Source organism: Grus americana, chromosome 3 (genome assembly GCF_028858705.1).
Source record: "Grus americana isolate bGruAme1 chromosome 3, bGruAme1.mat, whole genome shotgun sequence".
NCBI classification, from domain to species: Eukaryota; Metazoa; Chordata; class Aves; order Gruiformes; family Gruidae; genus Grus; species Grus americana.
This window is the reverse complement of record NC_072854.1, coordinates 68,989,661-69,009,876: the sequence shown is the minus strand read 5'-3', so window position 1 is coordinate 69,009,876 and position 20,216 is coordinate 68,989,661. Positions and strand designations below refer to the sequence as shown.

General features: G+C 40.3%; 1 protein-coding gene across 3 annotated transcripts in view; it reads left to right on the top strand.

Annotated features, from left to right (window-relative positions):
* TIAM2 (TIAM Rac1 associated GEF 2) overlaps positions 1-20,216 on the top strand; it is a 91,219-nt gene that overhangs the window by 35,190 nt on the left and 35,813 nt on the right. For 2 of the 3 annotated variants that reach the window (XM_054821531.1, XM_054821530.1), the window contains exons 10-13: positions 2,620-2,725; positions 3,198-3,275; positions 4,186-4,278; positions 5,335-5,595. In XM_054821531.1, the coding sequence (XP_054677506.1) occupies positions 2,620-2,725; positions 3,198-3,275; positions 4,186-4,278; positions 5,335-5,595 (538 nt within the window). Of the gene's footprint in view, positions 1-2,619; positions 2,726-3,197; positions 3,276-4,185; positions 4,279-5,334; positions 5,596-9,228; positions 9,344-20,216 lie in introns of those variants that run through there. The other variant, XM_054821532.1, reaches the window with a different exon arrangement.

The window sequence follows — 20,216 nt, the reverse complement described above, 5'->3', positions numbered from 1 at the left end:
TAAATAGTGAGAGTATAATACCAGCATCTCCCTGTCACTGTATTAAGGCACATTGCTCTGTTTCCTTTAGTTGTGCTATTTATGTTTTGTAGCCACGGTAGCAGGGTTGTGGAAGGGCTTTCGAGAAGTGTTGCTTGAGACAGCGCACAGCGAACACTTAAAGAGCGGTGACAGTTTGCCAGGTAGTCAGCCCCTGAGAAATCTCAGCACGTGCCCACTCCATGTTGTCATTGCGGCGAACCCAGTTTTTCTGTGCAAATAATCACAAAGGAGTAACGGGGAATGGTTGGGTTAATGCCAGGAGATTAAGACATTTAAGACTGCTGTGACAAAGGCTATCATATATGTTTGCTTCTTAAAGGAACCTTTTCAAGGTTCAAGCTTTTAATTAAATAGCAGCTCTACTTGTGAACTTAAGAGTACATACCCTTCTGAAAGTCAGTGCTAGCAATTTGAGAGGGATTGCTATAGAACTTGGGACAGAAAACTCAGTAATAGGTTGAAGGTAAAGTAGAAATACCAATTTTAACTACAGACAAAAGACCAGCACCTCTAGAACATCACAACGGACCTACCACATTTGTCTCCACGTGTGTCAGTGCTTGAGTTTAGCTCTAACTTCATGATTCAAGTCACTTAAATGATGCAAAAAAGGTTTTTGGAAAAACTAACTTTTTGTTCCTAAATTCTGTTTTCTGACAACTGGTAAATATAGTGTATTTACTTCACAAGTAAAGGGGAAAACCAGGAAAAAAGGGAGTCCTGCTCTGTACAAAATCCAGCTGTAGATTTTGGCATTGGTTAGCGTGAACTTTCAGGTGAGCTCATTCAACTGGCTTGAAGTTAATGAATTTTGAGGCTTCTGATGAAGGAAAGGACCCAGTTTAATGGCTCTTTTCATTGAAAAAATGTTGTAAAAAAAATTGTAAAAAATTTATTTTTATTATTTTATTAATTGTTGTAAAAAAAATAAAATTATGAAAGATACAAGTTTTTAAAAATCTAGGGCTAACTATACTTTTTAAATCAAAATAAGAACATAGCTTTAGTCAAGTCATAATGCGTCTCCATGGTATCACTGAGAAGAAATTATCTTCTCATAGCTTTTGCTGGTGGAAACTGAATCCTGGAGAAACAGTTTATTGCCTGGCTTTACTTTTTAAAAATTCCCTTTAGTAGGCTGAAGGGATTCGCTGAGACATTATTTGACCACCAGATGGCACGGTAGAGCTGAAACATTTGGAAGTAGTTATGGTGACATGCAAGACCCCTGAAAGAGAAAATAAAATTTATAAATGTAAAATTAAGTTGAAAAGGAAATTCCTTACCTCTCTTACTCCATCATTCCAAAATATTTGTAACTGTAAAGCTGACTTTTAATTTTTCAATGTCTGTATCACATGAAAATTTAGTCTTAAATTATTTGATTTTTTTTTCTTAAACATTTTTCTGTTTTATTTTTTCTTTCTATTCTGTGTGTAAAGCTTTTCATAAGCATTATCTAATGCTGAATACTTTCTGCTCATCTGTCCTGGTTCTTTTCCTTCTTACATTTTCATTCCGCTCTGGTGAGTGTAAGGAATCTTTCTTCTTAACAGAACATGTTTGAATATTATGTGTATAAGGATAAAGTTCAAAGGGGTTGTTTGGGTTTTTTTCCCTTCATTCATGTTTTATGGGGTTTGTACTTTTCTCATTTCTGTTATCCTTCTGAGGCTTTTGGATAGCACGTATAGAAAAAATGTGCATTTGAATACAGTTGTTCAGGATGCAGAACACATGTAACTTGTAAACTGTTACACATAATAAAATGTGAAGGTAATTCCTAGTTACTCGGTAGATTTAGATTTTGTAAGCTGCAGAGATGCATTAAAGGTAACCCTAAGGATGCAGTCACTCCTCCTGTTTTAGAAGTGTTGCTCTATTAATATGCTAAAATGAAATGTTTTGTGCAGTGGTCTCACCAGCATCCTGATTTTCAGAGAGACTCCCATCAGGGGCTCGACACTTTCAGGCTAATATCCTTTGGGAATATTCCTATTTCCCTTTGACTTCCTGTTGAGACAGGATTTTTGCTTTGACCTCACGTGGTGAAGAAAAATAGGTGAAACTCTCTGATCATAGATGAAACCCAGCAATAAAAATAAAATCCAATAAAGGCAAACCCTTAGGGAACCTGCTTCCCATCCCATCCCCTCTCCTAACAGCCCGTACATGCATATACATTTTCTACATCAGAAGAAAAAGTTGCTGAGCAGAACTGAGTTGTTAAAAGTAGTCACAGAAAAAGATGGTTGTGAGTGTAAGTTCAAAAGAAGAGAAAACAGTTGTGATATCTTTGGAAACATATAGCAGTGCTCAGTTAATCTAATAGCAAAGACATAGTGTTTGTGAAAGGATTTGGGAGGATCTCAAGGGAAAATGGAAATTGCACTTGAACCTTATCTTCTAAGCAATGCAGCTAGTTTTGTTTTTACCACAAAAATAGTTAGAAAATGACTTGAGGATTTCTTTTGCATGATTTCTAAAGAGCTTTTTGTGCATGTGTGTCACTTCTTTGTCTTCTGGGATTCTGGAAATAAATAACAAATTCCAAACCCCATTCTCTTTATTTCTTAGATGAAACAGCTGGAGCCAAGACACTACGGCCTACAACTCAGAAGACTTGTTGATGAAAATACTGAGTATTGTGCTCCTGAACCATACGAATACATAGTAGACCAGGAAAGTGCAACTCCTTTTAGATAAAGCTCTATGATGTCTGTAGCTACGGTTGAATTATCACCTATCAGTATGTGTGATTTAGATCTAAAATAAGGTTGTAAAGCTGTTCCTGGATTGCATTCTGCCATCCTCGTTCACACAGTCTGTGCCTATGCAGACGTTTGGGTGGCTGGGCACTACAAACGCGCTCTTCAAGAACTGTTTGAAGATTTAAGTGGGGCTTCTGGTACGAAAGCAAAGTGTCAGTCTCTACTCCAGGCTGGGTTTTCTATCTTTAGCTTACTCTGCGTTTAGTCCCACTGATAGCAGTGGTGCTTGTACAGTAACACAGTTCTCTGTGTAAAGACAGCAAGTTTTGGCTCTTTATTGATGCAAAGGATATTGTGCTTATTGCCCATGCTGTGCCTTTGGGTTTTGATGCTTGCAGTTTCATAATTTTATGACTTCTATTATTGATTTTTTTTTCCAACAGGTGTATGATGAAATAGAAATTTGTCCATTAAATGTTTATCACATTCATCTTACAAAGACTGAAAACATAAGTGATTTTGGTAAGTTTAAACAAAACAGCTCTCAGGAATTCCTCTTTTTATTCTCATTGCTTACTTTCTCTCTTCAAGACTTTTCTGTATCTGAGAGCAGGTAGAGCCATCCTTGATAGCTCAAAATCTGAGTCTGCAAAGGACTTGAGGCATAATAACAAAGACCCAAACTGGTGGTTTTACACTGGCAAGTGCATTTCTTATGTTGCCGTTTGGGAAGCGTCCACTTTCTAATTCTGCTGCGCTGGCCAAATAATTCAGGCGTGGAATTCACAGAAGACAAATGTCCTTTGCCAGGATCAATACAATTGGTCTCAGTCAGGCCATGGTCAATGTCTGCCTGCCTTTTTTTTCTTTTTTTATTTTTTTTTCCAGTAGTTGGATCCTCTGTTGGCACAGTATCAACAGAGTGTCCTTTGGTACAAATTCTGACAGGCTTTTTATCCATGGGAGGTGGTTATGCCTAGGAATAATTATATACCTTGCTCTGTGCTGTTGTTCAGCTGCAAGTCTGTTGGTATAAATTATTCCTTTCTGGGCTCTCACTCACTGGTCTACATGGATTTGTTGCTTTGTAGTTTGGACTTCCAGTTTTTGGATCTGTTTGACACCTCTATGTCTGATGGACACACTGCAGAACTCTTACCATAACAATGAGCTGTGCTATTGAAATGTCACATGGGGCTGAGGTAGAAAATATTTTTTTGAAATGTAATTTGCTTTTTTTACAGCACAGCATGACATTTCCTGGAAAGTCCTATTAACTTTAACAGGCCTTGCAATGACTGAGAAACAAAGTGATCATTTCTCTATATTCCGTGGGTGTGTTCTCACAAAAAGTGTAGAGTCTACTAAACACACAAAATAAAAGGGAAATGTTTCCAAGACAGCTTATTTAGTTAAACCTCTTTTACTTCAGGTTTTGCTGTCACAGCACAAGTTGATGAAAATCAGCATCTCACCCGTATATTTGTAAGTGATGTTCTCCCTGACGGACTGGCATACAAGGAAGGTATTGTATTGTATTTATGTTTAATACTGTACTTCATTATCTTTTAAAGTCCCAAAACATGAAGGAGCTTTAGTACTGTTGTCTGAAATCGTTCTTGGCTTTTACTATTCATAGTTTTCTTTCCTGAGGACCATGGAAAGTTTGTGATATTAGGAAAGATAATGTGCACAGAGTAACTGAATTATCCTTTCAATATAGTAGGAAGAGTTCTTGTTCACCCTGGGAGACAAAGTCTGTGTACAGCCATTTGACCAAGTGCTTTTGCAGAGAGGAACAGGCTGGAGAAAGAGTTCATCTCACACTGGGGAACCTCATGGGCTTGGTCAGTCTCCGAGACCCATCTCTTCCACTTTTGCTGGCAGTGAAAAGTAGCCTCCCTCCCCAAAACAGTTTTCTGCATACGTTTCTGTGAGCATCTTCTCCACTGCGCTGCTCAGAAACCGTGCTTCTCTTCATCGGCACAGCAGGATCACGTCAGTTCTGCTCTCTGAAAAACAGAGAGACAAACCCAGAAAAACAGAGACAGTTTCATTTGCTACCTGAGGGTAATGACCACTTAGTTGTTGCTGATGTTGAAAGGCAGCGGTTGCCACTGTTTAGATTTATACACAAGCTGATAAAGACTCTATCTGCTGTTGTTCCAGTTTTGCATGAATTATTTGATCTGCGTGACTAGTACCTTGTTCTTCCCGGATAATGAAATACGTGTTATGGTGCTGTACACTGGTGGTATCTGAGTTGAGAGAGGTGCCTCGATTCTAATTTTGAAAGTTGTGCTTCCCACCCACCCACCAAATTCTGTAGCATCTTTAGAAAGAAACAATTCGATTGCTGTACTAAGTGTAACACCTGTCAAAGAAGGCATGAGGTCAATCTGTATAACTATAGCACAAATAAAGCTCCCATCTATTCTAATGGACTTGTGGTAGGATTAGGCTATTTGAATTGAAACCACAAAAATGAACAGCATAAGGTTTGGTTTGTGACCCTTTATGTTTGATGTTCCCTCTTTTTTTAAAAAAAAATTTCTTCTTCTTTCCTTCCATGTGCTCCCAGGTCTCCGAGTAGGCAATGAAATCCTGAGCATAAATGGAGAGGCTGTGTCTGATCTTGACCTCAGACAGATGGAGTTACTGTTTTCAGAGAGAAGCGTAATGCTCACTCTGAGAATGAACCATTACGGGACCCAGCAACCCTTATGTGTGTCCTGGTCAGATGGCGACATTTCCAGGGACCCAAAGAGTTTGTTGCCCCCTCCAAACCAGTCACAGCTCCTGGAAGAGTTTCTAGATAACTTCAAAAAGAACACAGCAAATGGTAAGAGGCTGACATTAATTTCATTACTTTCACCTCACTTCCAATATAGTTTTTTAAAACACAATTATGTTTAAAATTCTGTTCTTGCCTCAGTGAGAAACCCAAGTATAAATTGTTTAAGTTCCATTTATGCTCCATATCTGTCTGTTATTTTGTTATTTTCTAGAAAATAGAAATGGAACAGAATATGATCATTTCTGCAGGGAAATTATATTCTTTTAATCTGTTTGGCTGCACCATCCAGTATTATCAAGCTCTTTCTTAATTGTTCTGCGTTGTCTCGGGTACCTCGGATACATCCCTTTCCCAGGCATCAGTGGTTGAAATGATGTGATGGCTTTCAGAGACAGAAATATTGTTCTGTGTTTAGTGTGCTTTACAAATGGTAAAGTACCACATATATTAAGAGTACCTTAAATGTAATAGTCATCATCACCTCAGAAAGAAATCATTTAGCTCTGCTCCCACCCAGTGATGTTATTGTGTTCCTGTTGGATACAGCTGCTCACTGTGTAGAAGAAAGCCTATGAAAGCAGCTTTCATAGGGATTGTTTTGCTACGACTTGCTCATATTTCTTACTCAACGTAATACCACTGCATTAAACATTGAATGGAGGACATACCCTAACAGTGCTGTGTCAGGGTGAGATCCTGATGGGTTTCCATACGAGGAGCAGCAGGTAGGGAAGGTGCCAAAAGCCTCTGTGGTAAGGACTGCTCCTGGATGACACCACGGTCCCCCCAGCCCCAAGGAGAGTGCCAGTGCTCACTGCTGGGTTGCTTTTTCAGCTGGAAATAGGAGGTGGCATGTAGAGGGGCACTGCCGCGCTGGGTGGAGGAGAGCCGTGGTCACCCTTCCCTTCCTTTAGCTGATCTTACCTCGCGTGAGAATTACATCTTGTGAAACCAGCATTCTTGTAAACCCCTGTCTGAAATAGAAAGTATGTGGGGATTTTCTCCCCTTCCTTCCCACGCCTTGACTATTTTTCAAACAGGATAGCAGCAAATTTTAACTCGTTTCCCGAGTGTAAAAGGTGCAGTTTCCTTGCTGCACCTCTGGGGGATGCTAGTAAAATTCTGCATGAAAGCTAGACAGAGCGCACTGCTGTGCGAGGAGAGAGCAGCAAGAGGTACAAAAAGGGATCGCTGATTTTTGTATAAAATTATGGTGGCAAGTGTTTTCTGATTGGAATTTTTTTCGTAATTAAAAATGAGGGAAGAAAAAGAATCGCATAGGAGAAGTTGTTAGAATGGATTTAATTATAAAGCAATTTTATTAGGTCATCTTTTGAAATTAAAAGAAATCTGAATACAAGATTTGTGATACAGTAAGTAGCATCTCTCTCAGGGGCCTTAGTTCAATTTAAAATGCCATTAAATTGACTACTGGCACATAAAAGTTACTGTCATAAAACAAAAATTATGATAGAGCTAATTAATTACATAATTATACCAGGGCTATCATTCAGCTTGTTGGCTTGATATCATAGGCCAGCATTACCTGGAGTATTCAATATAATAAATGTATGTGTCCATTCACTAGATTCTTCATTCCTCTGGGATAAATTTGCAACCTGTGCAAATATGCCATTATACTAGGAAATTACTGGAGTATGTATTACAGTCTAATCACTAGTGGATAAAGGGACATAGTATATTTGCTTTTCTGCTTAAAAGCAGCTAAGGAAGATTTCTTCTATTCTGAAAGGGAACAAATAGTTCTAAATTAAGCTTTGTGAGAAGGACTTGTGTGTTTATTGAGTTCAGTGCTTAGTGTCCGATCACCTGATTGGATTCAAATGGAAACAAAAGAAAATGGCATAACTTTAAATTAATAGATAATCATAAAGGGTTTAACTGTTCTATGTCCTGTTACTCAGGAACTGAAGAACATTTTAGGTAAGAAGAGGGGGTATTTAATGACCTGAGCAGGGATTTGGAGGCCAGAGACTCTTAAATTCACATCCAGTGTTTAATACTGGTCTGTCTCCTTTGGTAGAGTTGAGTAAGTCACTCTTAAGACCAGAGTTTTCAGAAATAATTTCTGACATTTGCTCGTCCATGTTAGGCCTGTTCTTCCAAGGCAGCGCCTTCGAAAGTGCCAGCGGAGGGGGACCTCTTTCAAAAATCAAACACAGTTTGGCCCAAGGTACATGCCTGCAGTTAAAAACCTTAATGTTTATGCTGTCGCCTCCCTGTTTTTAAAAATTAACTAACTCTGTTTATCTTTCTAGAGTACTATAAGGATTAATGAGCTAAAATTAACAAAGTGCTTGAAAAATGGAAATTTTCAGCACTGAGTCACCCAGTAATACCCTGCCTGGTGCTTGGTGACAACCACCAGGCGAAAGCAAAACAGAATTTACTCTAAATCACTGGCTTTGTATAACTTGGGTGGTAATAGTTTGTCCACATTTGTTTACAGTTTTGTAACTGCTTAGCATAACTCTGATGAATGCCTTTTCCTATGTATTCTGCTACATTGAGGATACCAAATCATACCTCGTGGCAAACTTTGGCAGCCTTTGCTGTACAGAAGGGAAGTGATTGACTTTCTCCAAACCCACTAACTCTGCCACTCCTAAAAATCATTCCCAGGGAGTTTTCTAAGAGTGATTCATTTTCTCCAAGAGGTTGCTGTACCCTCATAGCTGTATTTTGGACCTGCTGTGGACGTATCATTTGATCTCCCACGTGGCAACGCTATGTGCTTGCTGCTTAGCCGCTTAGCTAGTAATAAGCTTATCCTGGAAAAGAAATGAGATGAAATACTTTTAAAAAATGCACTCATAAATGTGGAAAACCAAATAACAGAGCAACTAAATTTGCTCCAAGCTCCAGTGCTAAGGAAATTAAACAAATATTTGTGTAGAATTAAAAAAATGAGGGAATTAGACTGGAATTCTTATAACTGTGGAGGAAAAAAAGGCCTCATTTTAAGATGGCATGGATAGTTGAGGAATAAACAGAGAAGGCATGAAAATTGAAAATTGTATATTTAGGACAACCCCATGTGGGTTAATGAGATATCTATAGAGTGCTGAGGGAGGAGGTAGAAGCATTAGTAGGTGTGAAAACCCATTGCAGTATGTGAGTTGCTGTCACAGTTGGGCAATTTTAATTTTTTTTTTCCCCAGCAAGTGAGTTTCTGCCAAAAAAGCTGTCATTTCTGGTTAGTTGACACTGTTGAAATAAACCCTAATTTGTAAATAGATCTCTCTGATTAAAAGAAGGGAAGAAAACGAAGAAAAAAAAAAGTAGGGGATAGCAGTTTGGATATGCTTTAACAAGTTTATATGAAGACAAACTTTCATCTAGGAGCATTAGAGAGCTAAATGGGAAACAAACTATTAAAAAAAAAAAAGAAAAGAAAAACCAATAAAGATGGACATACTGTTCCTTTGCTCCCTGTTGTACTCCTCATCTTTGGGGTAGGGCACTTACCTTCTATGGAGGGTCTGGGTTCTTGTCTGACTCATCTTTCTAGAGGTGTGGTCCCAGGAGTGGTGGAGAAGGCTTGGGTGCTGCTGACAAGGGGGATGCTTGCTGCTCCTCCTCCTCCTCCCCTGCACCGCCTTAGCCCTCCCTTCCAGCCCCATAGCACTTGCCCCACCCCGGTGCAGGCAGTGGCACTTGCTGGAGCACTTGATGAAGCTAATTAAGGAGAAAACTTCCTTCCCCCCTACCCCCCTGCAAACTCAGTGAGTTGAACCGGTGGGTGCAGAGGTCTGGCAGGGGCCAGAGCCAGGTAAGGAGGAGGAGGAGGAGCGGGGAGCAGGCAGGTGCCGGGGCAGAGCTGGTTGCAAGGAGAGTTGCTGTCAGAGGTGGCGAGCTCTCTTTCGGTCGACCTTCCTGCAGAGCACCTCCCTAGCTATTTTGGAGCATGGGTTTTGCCCTCTGCTTTCCCACCTCTCGTGCTGATCCCCGCGTAGTGGCATGGTCTGGGATGTGCCAGCTTGAGTCACTGCTGATGAAGCTATTTCATGTTGTATAAAGCACGGCTGGAGTCCGAGAGAGAGAGAGTCAGGCTTCGTGCTGTTTGACGAGTAGCTGGGTTGTGTGTTGGAGAGGAGCAATGACATTTCAGGTCCTGATCTACTAAGCATTGAGATATTTTTGCAAAATGTAACTGTTTCAGGAGGAGGATCAGTGGTTTGAACCCTCATGTGGGAAGTGGCTCTTCAGTTTCCCAAGACGTGAGCCACTTCTGATTTTAATCTTAAGCTTTACTTCTGTGCGTGCTTATTATTGGTTGGCCCCAAGTTTAATTTTGGTATGACTAAATTCTTTTTAAAAATGTGGTTGTAATAGTAATTGGTTTGGATTCAATTCCGAGGTACTTGCTGTTTCAAATACACTTTGCTAGATAGTTTAGGTGCCTCTGTAAGGTGTAATTGCAGCTCACAGCTTCTCCAGAAAACTTTGTTCCATTCAGTGTCGCCAGATACCACTGAGTCGAGGGAGGCAAAAGGGAGACAGAGGTTGGCTCTGCAGCCCGCTGGCTGCACGCATGCCGCTGCGCTCGCTGCCCCAGGTAGCACTCCCTGCATCCTCTTCCAGCCTGAGTATCAGAAACACCTGCATGTCCCTCTCAAGGAAAAGAGATAAAGTCAGGAGGACATGAAGCTAAGGGGGTCCGTAGCCCCCGGCAGCTGGGGGCTGTGCCTGGAGCACTGGCTCACACCGCTCTGCTTGTTGCTGTTTGCCCAAAGTTTTTAAAGCATTTCGTAAGCGTCTTTTACTGTAATGTTCAAAGCATTTCGTAAACAAAAGTAAAACTAAAACTTAACTGAAAAACATTTGTAAAATAACTTCTACTTTTAATTCTCCCAAATCAGGTCCTGTTTTTTTGCCTAGCTGCTATTTCACGTTTAAATTCTCTTCATCGTGCTGTACGGCACTGCCTTCGTTGTGCTGCATGTGTGAGGAATCAAAGCAATTTATTTTTATTCTTTCACAGGAAACTCTTTTGAGGTCAGAAGAGGTGAATATTGCTTCTTAGCTTCCCAAGTCCTGAAGACACCCACAGTCCTGTTAGATGTGGGTGCTAATCTGTGTTAGTTGTATGGGTCTGCACTGGTCTCCCTCTTGCCTGGTGGATCTAATACCAAATATCCGGTGGTTTTGCATGGTGTGAGGCACCACACTAGAAAAGCAGTGCCTCATTTTAACATAGACATGTAGCTGTCTATGCAGCATGACTGCTTATCTGCCTGAAGATCGATGACTGCTGGCTTTTCTTTTTTTACTCATTGCCCAATTTACTTCAGCAGGAAGCCACGTAGATGCGATAAGACATGCAGTGGCCGTTCACCAGAGCAAACTCAGGGGTGAGGTGTGTGTTTACAGTAGTTTCGGACAACTGTGGTAGGTTGGCTCCTGCCTCAGCCATCTGTGTGGGGCTAACACGAGTGCTTTTGTCCTGCGCTCTTGTGAATCGCTGGGAAAAGACTAGGTCTGGCCTGTAACAATACCTGGGCGTTTGCCTATTCGGAAGCTGGATCCATAGGAGCGCTTATTGCCTACTGCACGTTTTGCAATACAGAGTGTTTCCCAAGAGTGGTGGTTTAATGAACTCTTGCTGGCACTTGACAAACTGTCCTGTTGCCTTCCTGCTAGATGCGTATGTTGCAAATTAAAAGATTGTTTATGCTATAAAATGAGACAGCCTTAAACGCTCTTCATTGTGCTTTTCTACCGAAAGAGCGTTCTGTTCTGCTTTGCTAAATGCTGCTATGATTTAATCCCTTGTGAAGTCAGTGGGCCAAATTGCTTTTTCCTGGTGTAAACTCCATTAAACCCTGTGGAGCTGCACCTTCTGGCTCAGTGACAATACATAGGCATTAATCATGACACTGCCTATCCTACTGAATTCTGTAGAGTGACAATATGGACAGCAATGAGATTTATTAATGATGATAAAGTTAGAGACATCCACATGCAAACCAGTGCCTTAGGCAAAATTTAAAACATATAAAACAGCAGATGTTCAGTGTTTCACAGAGGTAAGGTGGGTTGAGTAATTATAAAAACTGTCTATAAGTAAATTCTTGCTAAACTCTTAAGTAACTCATTTTTCCCCCCTCTTTTCCTTTCTGTTTTCATTACTCTTGTGTCTATAAATCTGAGACGGAGGAGAAAATGTACCACTAAGGTGGTACACTTGGTACCTGGGCAGGGCCAGCTCCATTTGCTTTCCAACTCTCCTCCATGCAAATGACTTCTGAGAATGGCCAAAGCCATCCTATGTAAGCAATCTTGCAGTAGCAGCAGAAACCAGGGGAGGAGCCACTGACAGCACCCGTGCATGTCCAGCAGCGCCAGCCCAGAAGACCTAAGGGCAGCAGTGGGCTGCAGCCTTTGCTGACGCTCATGGGGGACGGTGGCCACCCAACATTGGCTCTGCTGTGTCGTCTTCTTCCCTACTGCAGCCACACATCTCCAGTCGTTGAACTGGAATAGAAGGGTGACGCGCTAGCTACGGTTAACACTGGCCTCCAGTGAGACTGTATCTAAGGCGGCATTTGTTTTGCACTTGAATGAATGTATTTAGGTAACAATTTGAGAAGCCAGTGTGAGGTGGTAAGCTTAAAACTGAAAAGCCTCAACAGTTGTCTGACTGGCAGGTACTTGAACAGAGAGTTTAAAAAGTTAAATAACCTTATAAAAACATAGCATTGACATGCGGGGGCTAATCAGGCATTGCTACGGAAGTGCAGGGAGCTATTTCCTGTTAAGTTGCTAATTTGTATCTCCTATTGATTACTGAATTAGCAAATGAGTCAAATTACTTCACGATTAACAGTTAACTGACAAAGGAACTCCCAAGAAATCCGAAGGACTCTGCTCCAGCTTCAAAATGGATGTTTCTGCAGATATTTAGAAAAAAAAAAGAAAAGAGAGCATAAAGCAGCCTACAGAAAGTCACACTTGCAGAAGTAGGTGGCTGACTGGAGCTAAGCCACTGTTCAGCGTGTGGCCCAACATGTCTCAGGCAAGCTGTACGATACAAGAATATTTGCATTAACATACTGGCTTTTTCTAAACGTGAAAATGTGGAGTGTTTAAAGAAGCAGCTTCGCTTTCCTCACTGAAGGATGAGAACAAAGGAGACTTGTCCTGCTTGAGCATTTCAGACCCTGGCCATGAGTTTCTCTTTGTCTAGGCAGTATCAGATCTGCAAAAAGCAGCAGCCTGGTTACGTTGTCCTTCAGGGTGCATGCAGAGCACCTTCTGATGTTTCATAGTTTGCTCCCTGAAGCCAAAACATATGGATGAGAGGGGCCATGAAGGGAACCTTGTCTGGCCTGTAATTGCATGTCTTGTTTGGTAACACTCAGTCTTGTCAGTGACAGGCATCTATTAATTCTGTGTTTAAGAACCCTATCTAGGACGACTGATGTTATGACAGCTGTATGCTAATTTTCTTTCCAGTTTTAACATCTTAAATGAATTCCTGAATGAAGTTTCTAGCTATGCCAAAGAGTCAGTTGTTACAGCCTTGAAGCTAAGCGAGAACGTACTTTCCAGACAGTCCCAAAATGGGTTACAAAATACAACAAGTGATAAAAGCCAAAATATCTTGCAGAGATTAAAAAATTTCTGAATTATTAAAATCCAGTACATTTTATTTGTGTTTCTCTAACATCTTTAGTTTAAGCTTTCTAGAAAGTGAAGTTACTTGCATTAGTAGACTTGAGACACGTTAATTTAACAATGAGCAATTTGAGCTAGTTGGTATCTGAACTTAGGTCAAAGGCTTTCAGAAGAACTTTAAAATTTCCTAGACAAAAAGAGGAAGAGGTTATTTAATTGGTAATAAATTTAGCATTTAACTACCTTTTGAACTGTTAAAGCAGCATAAAAGCTGTAAGCCACTGTACAGTTAATAACCACAGTTCCTGCCTGCAAATTGTTTTGAATTTACTCCAGCATTGGAGTGTGAATGCTTAAGTAGGAATACTTGCCTATGAGTACCAACTGTGGGGAAATAACTGAACTGGCACTGTGCAATAGTTAAAAACTTACATAAATTCCAGTTAAAATTACCAAATTTAACCTAGTATGAATGCTCCCATGATTCTGGAAAACTTAATTGAAGATTAATAAGGATCTGCACTTAGGGTCCATGGTACCTCAGTTGTTTGCCCGGATTCATAGAGAGCCGCAAGGAAAATGAAAGTTGAATCAAATTGCTTTGGTTTTCAGCTTGAAGTAGTGGAGGTTATGATATGTTTCAATGGATATTTCTCATCTGTGGCTGCAACTGGGTTGCTTGCCTACCTGCTTTCTCTGAGATCTGTTTCCTTAGTGCAGAAGCTACCTGGAGACAGCTCTTGGTCTAGAAATCAAATGTGGCTGTAAAAACACCTTATTGATAAAGTTCAATCTGTAGCAGTCATTTTTCACGTTGAGGCCGGTACTGGTAGGACATAAGAGTGCAAAAAAAATTATTTATTTATTTGTTTGTTTATTTGCTTCTGTGACATGCAGAGGAAATAGATCAAGAGCATGAGGTAAAGTAGGACCTTTCAGTGCACTTCTACTAGGTGGAAATCAGCTTTCCACATGTCACTTGAGCTGGACCATTCTTGTGTTACGGGCTCTGAATTCTTTTTGGCTGACTTATCACCAAATTTATAATCATCCTTCTCTGGCCAAAGAGGGTTTAGAGGAAAAGAATGCTTTTGTATGAAGTTCTTCTTTAAAGACCTGCATGCCTCCAAACTCCTCCTGATGCTTCCAGACATGGGCCTTCATTATGGAAACTCTAGAGCAACTCCAGTGTCCACTTGTATCACAGGTCTATTAAACCTTCCTACCTAGATTTATTCACACACCTCATCTTCTAGACCCTTCTTTTTTTTTTTTTTAGCCATTTCTCCAGTGCAAATGGCTGTTGTGGGACAGTTAATGAATCTTTTGCGATGTGGGATAATTAATGAATCTTTTGCAGGAGTTTATCTTCTCCTCCCAGAAGTCTCTTGCCTTTTTCCTTCCTGACCATAGTTAATGTGCTCTTTGCAACCTAGACAGAAATTTAAAGGGCTGCAGAGATTGCAGGGGCCCTGTCCTGGATGCCAGCCGCTGGATGCCTCTTCTGTGCTGATCCCAGGGGATAACATGAGCCAAAACACTGAAAGGTCTGATCCTCACATAAGCAAGTTATGCATAACTGAACTAGTGAACCCAGAACCCTTCATATCTCTGGTGAAACTTGGATGCCTTCTTTAACAAAGCTTGTGAGAATGTCTCTTGAAAGCCATTGTATAAATTCCTCTGGATCAACTGTTACTTTTTAAAAGATATTTCTTGAAGTCTTTCAGAAAGGAAAAGGATACAGAAGGAAATGCTTACATACCTATTTTTTAACTTCATTACAAAAGAGTAAATATACTGTTGAAAACCTGAAATATATTTACTTGTATTGGACCAAAGGAAATAAGCAGATGCGTGCTACCTGCCAGGCTGAACCGTTTAACCGAAGTTATGAGTACTAGTCTCCAAGGGAGCATTTTTAGAGTTCACCACACTGATATTTCTCTTGTCCAGGCAATGCTGGAATGCTTCACCTGCCCCTCCCTGTTTTTCAGTAAGTCTGAAGGAATTAAGACCACCAAGGCTTTGTACCTTTCTGAGAGTTGGCTCAGGCTTTGGTATTATTTGCACCAGAGATTTTGGAAATATTTGTTATCTTCTCTTGGAAGCTTACTTTTCTCTTGATAGTAACATTGGATAGAAGAATATAGGAACTGGAAGCTTACTATAATTAGCTGATCAGTCTGGAGAATTCCCACAACAATGAAAAATGCAGCTTTCCATACACCTGGCTTAACCTTATTACCCAAATATAATATCTCATTTCCATCTAAACCATGCAGCCGTGTTATGGAAACTCTCTGTAATGGGGAGAGGGAGAATATCCTACGTGCTGAAGATTGGTTGTGTTGTGTCTTATTGGCAGTTCCTAGAGCACTTGGGAATTAGTGAAAATATTGAATACGTTATTTCCTGATGGATAGACCAGACCTCCTATAATTACGGATCCTAATTTTTTCAAGCTAAAATTCATATTAGTATTCTCAGAAATAGGTCAATGTCCAGTTTATTGCCGTTTTGCAACATTCGTCTGAAATCACTGTACAATACCAGTGTGTAAAAACACTGTCAATTGCTCTGATCAGAGATCTGGCTATCTTTCTTTTACAGATTAGACCAAGGCCATCATAATTGCTTGAAGCTGTCTGTGCGTGTGTTGCCATATCCAAATCGTCTAACTACTGCAGATTAAAAACTGCAGCAGAGAGGACAGGAAATGAGAGCCCCATTTCCCTCTCAAGTGCCAGAGAGCTACAAACAAAAGAAAAAAGATCAGTTTGCAGCAGAGTGACCACCGGACTTAATAATGAACATCTGAGCTGGAATCAGCGAGTGCTGGGGTGTAGGACAACCATCGGGGACTTCTTCGCCTATGTGCAGTTGTGATATAAGCATTCTCTTAGTCATAAAAAGACTCTTTGCTAGGATCTTTGCACACCAGCAGTAGTGAAACTTAAAGTACTGCTTGTGCTCTACTGAACAGACAGACGGCTTCTGGCCATCTGGTTGCCTGTGCAGCTGTATTTGGGCATCCATGTAATATTTGTGCTGTGTTGGTGACAGAGGAGCCTAGGATGGGAAGGAATTTCCAGACTCAGTAAGTCCAGTCCTCTGCTAGTTGAGGCTTTCAACAACCCTATTGATACATTTGTCATATTCCATTTTAAAATAGGATAGACTGTTTGCATCCTTTGCTCCCTGGTAAGCCTGTTCCAGAAATTCATTCACGTGATGGTTAAAAAACAGTCTTCTAATTGCCAGCATTGACATATTCCTGGTCAATGTTATAACTGATCAATCTCTGCTGGCCTCGATCGTAGCTTCAGCTACACTAAGTAACTCTAGCTCACAACTACATGTTGTTAACCCTTTCTCCATGCTTCCACACTTTTTTTCCTTTCATGATTCCAGCTGATGAGCCACAGCTTATAGACGGAATTGCTCTTCTTACGGGACCCTAAAACTTTGTTCTATGCAATTGCATTCTGGGACTGTGGCTCCATCTTCAAGGTCATCCTGTCATGTTCTTAATTCATGATGTGTATTAACTTTGAATGATTAGAGTATTTAATCAGAGTACTTCCTATTGCACTTTCTTTGCTGAGACAAATAATGAAAATATCAAGTAAAATTGGTCCCCAAACCTACTTTGGACAAAATCTTCCATTAGCCTCTCCCTGGCCTCAAAGTTCATTCAGACCAATCTATTGTTATCTTACCTGCTAGCTACTTCTGCCTTGTTTTAATTCCTATCCTTTTCAGTTTTGCTAATAATTTCCCTTGGGATATTATAAAGGTTTCTTTTTTTAAAACTAAGTTTCCAGAAGACTGGATTTATCCCATGTTCTTTGTCTTAAAAAAAAAAAAATCTTTTATCAAAGGCAGATGTCAGGTTACTTTGACACAGTCTGCTTACCCATATTGTATGTATATAATTTTCCATTTATCTCCATGTCTTCAATTTTTCTTTCCTTGATTGTGAAAGCCTTAGGTTACTACATAGGTCACAGATCTGTAGTTTCCTACATTAGATTCCCCCAACGTTCTTATTCCTTCTTGAAACATAGCTATGGCTTGCTATTCACCAGCTGCATAGTATCATCCTCTTTTCCCCATCATTAGTTGAATCATTTATTAAAATCCCTGCTCGTGAGTTTCAATTTCATATACCAGGTTTTAAATGTTGAGAACTAAAGAAAGCTTAATCCTCTGCTGAGTTGCAGGAGTGCAACTCGGTTTGCACCCACCTCAGACGTGGTCATTTTCTAGCGATTAATTGCTGTCCTGCCTCACTCTTCCCTGTTGAAAACAGCCAGATTTCAGCCCAGGTCAGTCATGTCCTATGGGACTAGCTTTACTATGAGCTTTAAAGTCTGACTCTATTTGCTGTAGTGAATATTTGGTGATATGGTAAGTGGATCAGGTGGAGCTGGGGATACCAGGAAAGACTCACAGCTACTAGCTGTTAATCAAGCATCTTACCTTAGCTGAGACAGACCCAGGTTCAGTTTCCTCCCCTGGATCTGACAGAGCAGGAGACTTCATCTCTCCTACATCATAGACGACTATCCTGGTGCCAAGCTACTTCTTTTTGCTCTGTGGTGTCTCTTTCTCAGCACTTTGGCAAAAAAAAAAAAAAAACATTCTGATACAAAGCAAACCAGTTTTGCAATTTCGGAAATGTTGCGAAACGGAAACCAGATTTTCCATATTGGTGTAGTCGCTATATTTTTACCAAGGTCAGGACTGCCTTTGGCTGTCAGAGTGCTTCTTTACTTGCTGAGGACAGTTATCGAGTGATGCACAGAACTGCTGCTCCTGCTAGAGCTGAAAATGATGCTCTGCAGTGGTCTTAGTTTGTCTTGGAATGAGAGACTGGGTACATTTAATTTTGCTGTGTTGTCTTCTCATGTAGAGCTAGAGGGAATTTTTTGTTCAATTTCTCATTGTCAGTAGAGTGGCAGGTGGAAACACCCCCCCTTACTGTAGTTTGGAAAAGGAGGTGGTTACACTGCCTACATAGTGCTTGACATTTGATAACACTTGACATGCTTGTGATGATTATTTGGCATTTTTTTAAACTGGTGAGAAAAATCTGAAACAGAACAAGTTCTCAAGTATTAAGAAAAAAAGAATTCTAAAAGAAACAGGATCCTCAGTTCCTACTTTCTCCTCATGGTAATTTTGCCTTTGCAGTGAGCAGCTAAAGTAGTTAGAGCAGTGCTGACTAGAAAGTAATTAAGGCTTCTTCGTTAATTAAACAGAAAGAGAGAGATAAGTGACACTTGCATTTGTTGATGGCTTCTTTATGGTAAATGAATTGCCGGATGGTCGATGTTGATGTTTTCCAGTTGATTTCCTTTGGTTTCTTGGCTGGGATTGTAGCACAGATTATTATTGTCTCACACATCTGCTAGAGGATGTGTTTCCATTGTACCTCACCGCTCACAAACATGTGAATAACTTCCATATTGACCACTTGTACGTGTATCACCGTAGCGACGTGGGAAGAGACATTCCTGTAGGCGGACGGAGCTCTTGGATATGCTGTATGTGTTTGTTTTTCTCACCGACTGTCCCATCTGCGTGCTCTGTGCCCACTTTTAATTGAATGATGAGTAGTGAGGAGCATGACTTAGGAAGTACGCTTTCTTTCAGTTTTAGCGGTTACATTATAATTTCTCTTGAATGATTGTGAGTCACGTATCTGCCTGCCAGCAAGACATAACATTGCAGGAGTAATGGTATTCTTCTTTGGTGATGCTGTTGGTAGCTGAAGGTGCTGAGCAGGTTCTTAGTACTCGGTCATTCGTTGCTAGAAACCAAGCAAAACATTTGGTATGCATTTCATATGACGTAGTTAAGCTCTTCACATAATGGTGTTTTCCCCCTGTGCTTTTCTGAGAATTTTAGCATTTGTCTCAGCTTGGTACTCTTCTTGTTTGCAACAAGCTGACTTTGTATGTCTGGAGACACTTCTGTTTGCTAGATCAGAAGCAGCTATCTGCTTAAGAGGTTCCTGTCCTTCCCAGATGGAAGTGATACACATCTCAACTCACCGCGTGTGAGTGAGTCAGTGTGTGTGTGTAAATGGGACAGAGAGGTATGCTGCAGTAGAGAAAAATTACATTAAAAGATTTAAACCAAGTTTTGTTTAATCCAATATTATCAGTCCCTTTTTTCTTCCAGATTGGTTTATCATAAGTATGTCAATAGAATAAGTCAAATGTACTACTGTAATGGAGCTGTATAGGCAGACTTAGTCATGACGTACTCACCATTACTATGCTGGAAAGCCTGTCAAGCAAGGTTTCCAGCAAAGTAGTCCATATTTTCTTTAACTGGTCAGTAATGTAATTGTAGTAAGGTAAGTAAGATTAGAGATAGTTTTTTAAAAATAATAATAATATTAATTAAAAAAAATGGCAGGAAGTGCTGATTTGACCTTGCATTTGGAAGATTTTTACGAATGTATATCTCCTTGCATACTGTGCTCATTCCCAGCAAAGATCCAGAATGTTGTATACTGGAACTATTTCATACTCGCACAGCTGTAACATTTCTCTGTGCATACTCTTTACAGTTTTATTGCTCGTTTTGCCTGAAAGGGTAGTGGTTACTCAGGCTGTAAGATAACAGTTTTACATCACTACTTTTGAGCATCTTTGTTAATATGAATGCCATTGTAGAGCTAAATCCAAATTTGAATGTTTAAAGAAAATACACTTCATATTATTTGGCTTGTTACTCCCCTTCCATTTAGTACTAGAAGTAGAGAGAATTTCAATATTAAACTTGCTGCTGTGTTTATGTCCTTAGGCTTTGCATTTGAAATTATCCATCCTCCAAGGTAATACTCATTTTCTTTGCCCGTTGATTTGGGGTTTTTTTTAGCTGTGCAGCTGATGTTGATGCTTCTGTGCTCTTTGGGAATAGCTTGATGGTTTGTAGGAGCAGATCCAAAGGAAGTCTGCTTCCACAGTAAAAGAAGGAAAGGGAGACAGGATATGGATGCTAAACTG